The sequence below is a fragment of the Eulemur rufifrons genome, chromosome 4, assembly GCF_041146395.1.
Source record: "Eulemur rufifrons isolate Redbay chromosome 4, OSU_ERuf_1, whole genome shotgun sequence".
Taxonomy (NCBI): domain Eukaryota; kingdom Metazoa; phylum Chordata; class Mammalia; order Primates; family Lemuridae; genus Eulemur; species Eulemur rufifrons.
The window spans coordinates 13,575,892-13,581,891 of record NC_090986.1 but is presented as its reverse complement, the minus strand read 5'-3'; the positions used below and the strand labels follow the sequence as shown (position 1 = coordinate 13,581,891).

Sequence of the window (6,000 nt, the reverse complement as noted above, 5' to 3'; positions counted from 1 at the left end):
TGCATTGAATCTGTAGATCACTTTGAAATCTTGAGTAAAACATTAACTCTGTTTCTCCCCAATTTGTATAAGCGTCTTTGTATTTATATCAAATGCAAAGAGAATTGAATGAGTTTATGACTTGTGTGATGGGTAATATAAAATCTTGTATACTTTGTAGTGCTACTACACTGGTTGTGATAATAGGTCCATTGACTTTCACATGCTTTTCTTTCAGGTTGCTTTCAGCTATGTAACGTTTTTCGATCCCATGAAATGGAAATTGACCAGTGCCTGCTGGAGTCCCTTCCCCTGGGCCAAAGGCAGCGTCTGGTGAAGCGCATGCGCTGTGAGCAAATCAAAGCCTACTATGAACGTGAGAAGGCGTTTCAGAAGCAAGAAGGATTCTTGAAAAGGCTGAAGCATGGGAAGAACCAGAAAGTTCACTTTAACCTTGCTGACATGATACAAGACGCAATTATCCACCACAATGACAAAGAAGGTATGTGACAAAACAGAAAAAGCTTTCTGGTGTGGTTTCTCGTGTTTTATATTGTTTGGTGTGTTTTGATGGGGATGTGGGAGATAAAATTCCCTTTAAATATTAGAGGCAGCTTTCTTTTAACTGTCTAAAATATTCAAGGAAAAAAAATGCTCATTCCAAAGAACATCATTAAGAGTCCCAAGTCTCCTAGTAAAATGAAAGATAATATAAAATTTTGGTGAAATTGTTGTATTCATTTTTCTAAAACCACCCATCCGAAAAGCAAGTGATTTCTGCTCAAATTGTCCATTCAAATAGTTAATGAAACTTTTTTATCAGTGGATTTTTTTGATGGTGATACTGGACTGTAAAATGCATTAATTACTAGCTCATACACAGGTAGATACAGAATCCCCCCCCACATTCTCAGGACATGAGTTAATTTTTTTATCCCTTAAAGTGTGCTGGCTTGTGTTATCACATTTTTCTAATACCAAATCCAAATCTCAGTTGTCTTCAGATGTCATCAGAAAGATGAAATTGTTTCATCTTTCATGTATTTTTGTGTATGGATTTTTCTTCTTTTGTTTTCATGATCTACTTTCCCAAGTGCTAGTGTGAGAGAAGCATTCCACCTCTGGTGTACATGGAGAAGGCTTCAAAGAAATAGATATAAATCAATTACCTTTATTGGCTCTAAAACCAGTGGTTGAATTAATCTAAAAGAAGTATTCTTCACAATCTATTAACCACAATTTGAAATCTGAAATACTCTGAAACCAATTTTTTTTTTTTTTTTGTAACTTACTTAATGGTAAAACTTTCCCTGATCTATTTATATTTTCTAACCTGTTCAATTTGGAAAAATAATTCATTTAGTGACATATATGTTTCCAAGGCTTTCAAATAGGGATTGTGGATCTGTATCCAAGAAAACTGATGGCACATTATATACAATAATAGCTATACATAATAGGGAGACTCAAGTTGTTATTTTCATGGTTTTTCATGGGCTTGCTAGTTAAACTAGAATATTTTCGGAAGTTCTGATATATATATATATATATATATATATATATATATATATATTTTTAATGGCAATGGCAGTAAAGAATCTCTGAGCTGGGATGTACCTAAGAGATCATCTGGTCTAATCCTCTTACTTCACCCATGAAGGAATTGAATCTCAGCCACGGTATCACAATCTCTAGATGGCTGTCAATGGCACTCCTACCTCTCATTTTATTATTCTTTTCTCACTTGTGGCTATTCACTTAATGGCCATATCCTCTGTGACTCTGTAAGCACACTGAGGGCAGGGGCAATGTCCACTGGGTTCACTGTTCCTTCCTGCCCATCTCATACCTTCCGGCAGGGTCAAATGAAAGAGAATAAAGCCATCTATCCTAGCTCACCAGACAGTACTTGTCACAGCAAACATAAATTGGAAAGCAGGTCTTTAAACTTAAATTCTGTATTGATTTAATGAATACATAAAAATTTATTGGGAAAGTTATAAAGTTTCTTAGGTAAAGTATCTGTAGTACAAAATAATGTCTAAGTTAGGGTTAAAAGGAAATCTGGAGTAATAAGGTAATAAACCCAGAGACCAAGAGGTAGCTATTATATAAATTATAATGTTTTCCCCAAAACATTATAATGTTCTAAGAAGGGCATTTGTGTGCTACAGATGATTTCTAGTGAAGCTCAGTGAGGGGTGTTTATCCATAGGGTGGATTAAAGAGTGATGCTGGGAGCTGGAAGTGGGCACACCATCTAAGAGCTACTGATAAAATTTCTGTGTGAGAAGAGAGAGTAGGGCTGGGATGGTTGCAGCGGGAATAGGAACAAAAGAACGAACTTGAGAGTCATCTTCCGTGGGAGAAGTGCATTATTTCATCAAATACTGACCAGGGCTTTATCATGTGAAAGACAACTGTGAATGAAGCAGACAAAATCTCTGCGTCTCCGATGCTCAGCTGTCTGGTGTGGGTGACTGTGAGCAATAAAGTAAATGAATGGTTTGATAGAGAATGATCAATGCTGAGGAGACCACCTGAAGGCCACGGGGAATTAAGCACACAGATATCTGGGGGTGAGCATTTCAGCGGGCTACAAATGCCTGTGGGTGGGCCATGCCAGTCTGTGGGAGGAACAGCAAGACAACCGCACAGGGGAGCAGAGTGTGTACAAGAGATGAGCAGGGAGGAGCCGGAGTGCGTGGAATCTGGGTGGTCAAGTGCAGGGCTCTGGCTGTCCTGCGTGGGGCGCTCTGACACCAGTGGAGAGTTTCGAGCAGAGGAAAGACCTGACACATGCGTACCAGGTATGACTTAATAGGACCAGCCTGGCTGCTGTATTTGGACTGACTGAGAGATTTCGAGGGCAAAAGCAGAGACCCTGGTTAGGAGGCTCTAGCAGCAAGCTAGACGAAAGATGGTGGCAGCTTGGACCAAAATGGAACAAGGGTGTGGTGAGAAATAGTCCATTTTTGGATATATTTTTAGGATGGAACTGACAGGAAATGCTGATTAATTGGCTTAGGAAGTGTATTAATTTTCTATTGCTGACAGATTATCACCAATTTAGTAGTTGAAAACACCAAAAGTGTATTATCTTACAGTTCTGTAGGTCAGAAATCAGGGATAAGTCTCACTGAAATGAAATCAGGGTCTCATGAGAACTGCCCTTGATGTTCCTAGCTTCTAGCCGCCACCTGTATTTCTGGACCGTGGCCCCCTCCTCTGTTTTCAAGGTCAGCCACAGTGCATCCAGGGCGCGGTCTATGCTTGTTCTCATGCTGCATATTTTGCCTGTTTCTTTTCTCATCCTTGCATCTCTGTGACGGAATCTTCTGCTTTCCTCTTCTCCTTTTAGGGGCCCATGTGATTACCCTGGGCTTGCCAGAGTAACCTCCCTAATCTAAGGTCAGCTCACTGGTAACCATAATTCCCTTTCCCCAGATAACGTATTCACAGGCATAACATCAAATGGCAAAATTATGGGGGCCAAATCCTACCTACTATAGGGAGTGAGAGCTTTGAAGATAACATGATTTTTTTTTTGCCCTGAACAACGAGAAGAATGAAATGGCATTAGCTACATTAGGAATGTTTCTAGGAACTAAGAATAAGAGAGGCGCTGTCATACCAGCTAGATATATAAATCTGAAACTCATAAGCATGCAGATAGTATCAAAAGCCCAGAGAGTGGATAAAATGATTTAGGAAATAAAATTAGGCAAGACTATATGTCCAAGGACTGAGTCCTGAGGAATGTCAATATGAAGAATTCAGGGAAATGAGGTAGAACCACAAGGAACAGCCAGGAGGAAAGGAAGAGAGGAAGGCCGCCTTTTTGGGGAGCTAGGTGATGAGAAATTTTCAAGGAAGAGAGATTGATCTATGCCGGCTGCTGCTCAGTCAGCAGGATAAAGACTGGGAATTGACCACGGCATTTAGAAGTATGACGCTTAGTAGTTTTGGTGAATTTTTGGGACCAAAACTTCAGGGATTGGGTTCCAAACACAGTGGGAAAATACAGATGGACACAGAAAATACAAAAAGCTTTTTAAAGGAAATTTCTATAAAGAGGTGATAAATGGGAAGATCGCTGCAGAGGGAAGATAAATTAGGAGGTGTTTTTTAATGATGGGGAAAATAACAGCCAGTGTGTATTGTGACAAAAATAACTTATTTGAGAGAGAAAAACTGGTGACACTGGGGTAAGGCAGGAAACTCGATGGAGCACGTCCTTGAGCATGCACACCAGGATGAGATCTGGTGCCTCTCGGAAAGGTTTGGCTTCAGCTAGGACGATCTCTAGCAGTTGTTCTCAATCCTGGCTGCATGGCAGGATCATCTAGGGAGAGTTTATTTTTAATTCTAATATCTAGGACCTACCTATGAAGATGGTGATTTGAAGTGCGGTCAGGGCAGTTTTCAAAGATGCGGCAGAGATTGTGGTGCACAGACAGAGTTGAAAACCTCCAGTCTAGGGATTGGGAGATGTGATGGGAGGTGTGATTCTCTTACTGGTTCCAAAGCTAACTGAAGCACAGCTTTTGGCTAAGAGTGAGGATGCAAGTAAAGGAAAGAGGGGACTGTGCAAGGATGAGAGAATGAATGGACCAGAAAAATGCATTATAAAAATAATAGAACGTATAAAAATAGATATAAAAATAACTAAGAAGAAGGATCAAATATGATTCAAGTGTTTCAGCAATGAGTTGGCATGGCCTCTCCACTCCTTTGTCCATATTCTTAACTATCTGATATCCTATGATAAAATTTTCCTGTAATTTTAGACTACACAAATTTGCCTTCACAGAAATTATTCCACATGTACACAGATACCATTTGCTAGAATATAACATAATCTTATCAATAGTCACTCAAAATTTCTTGCCTAATTCTTTTGGTAACCACAAATGCCACTTGTTAGCATGTATTTTTAAGTGTTCTAAATGAATAAGGGCATTATGTATAGCAGATTGTTTATATATGGTATATAGGTATAAGGACACTAAGGTATATATGGTTTATAGGTATAAGGACACTAAAATGTGAGTAAGCAGTCAGATTTGATTTTTCAATTCTAAAGGAGCAAAAAGTAATTTTTCATTTGAATAATCCATGACTAACTTTGAGTTGGGTTTTTATGAAGAAACTGCTTTTTGTGTGTTTGGTTTTTGAACGGCAATAGAGAAATAGGACCAGAGAGGAAAGTCCCACGTTTTTCTTGGTGTAATGACAAATTTAAGGCACTGAAAGTGATAGAAACAACAGGAATAAGAAAAAATAACCCCCCACACCCCAAAACATACACATATACACAAACACAATGTTTTTTTTCATGCTTGCAATGTATGCACAGCTATATATAATAAACCCTTCCCATGCACCATCTTGTTTATTCTTTATGAAAGAAATAGCACAAAAGAAATTTCTGAAGATATTTGAAGAAAATGTCCTCAGAAGGGCAATCTATCTCTCTCAGGAAATAGTTCCCATTACTAATGGAAGCAAAAGTGGCGGGCAGTAAGGGAGGTCAGAGTTAGCAGCAAACGATGAAGAAGTAGTTGAGTGACTCCTAGAGCTCAACAAAAGAGTTTGAATTTCTAACAATTGCTAAAACTTCAAATATATTATTGCAATGTAAAAATTAAAATATTTGGCTATAACAGGTGTCTGTGTCAGCTTGAGCTGCTATATCAGGATATCATAGACTAGGTGGCTTAAGCAACATTTATTTATCACAGTTCTGAAGGCTGGGAAGTCCAAGATCAAGGGTCCTGGCTTGCAGATGGCCATCTTCTTTCTGTGTCCTCACATGAGCTTCCTCTTTTTATAAAGGTGCTAATCCTATCATGGGGACTCTACCTCATAACCTCATCTAAACCTAATCACCTCCCAAAGGCCCCATGACCTAATACCATTGCATTTGGGTTAGGGCTTCCACATATGGCTTTTGGGGAGAAACATTCAGTCCATAACTGGGTATATTTACTCACTACTTGTAGCTGACCCAAGTGTGGT

At 39.1% G+C, this 6,000-nt stretch overlaps 1 protein-coding gene across 1 annotated transcript in view; it reads left to right on the top strand.

Annotated features, from left to right (window-relative positions):
* Positions 1 to 225: 225 nt before the first annotated feature.
* MYO16 (myosin XVI) overlaps positions 226 to 6,000 on the top strand; it is a 475,062-nt gene continuing 469,287 nt past the window's right edge. Inside the window, exon 1 of the mRNA XM_069467032.1 lies at positions 226 to 481. Coding sequence (XP_069323133.1) covers positions 256 to 481 — 226 coding nt within the window. The 5' untranslated portion in view covers positions 226 to 255. The remainder of the gene's footprint in view (positions 482 to 6,000) is intronic.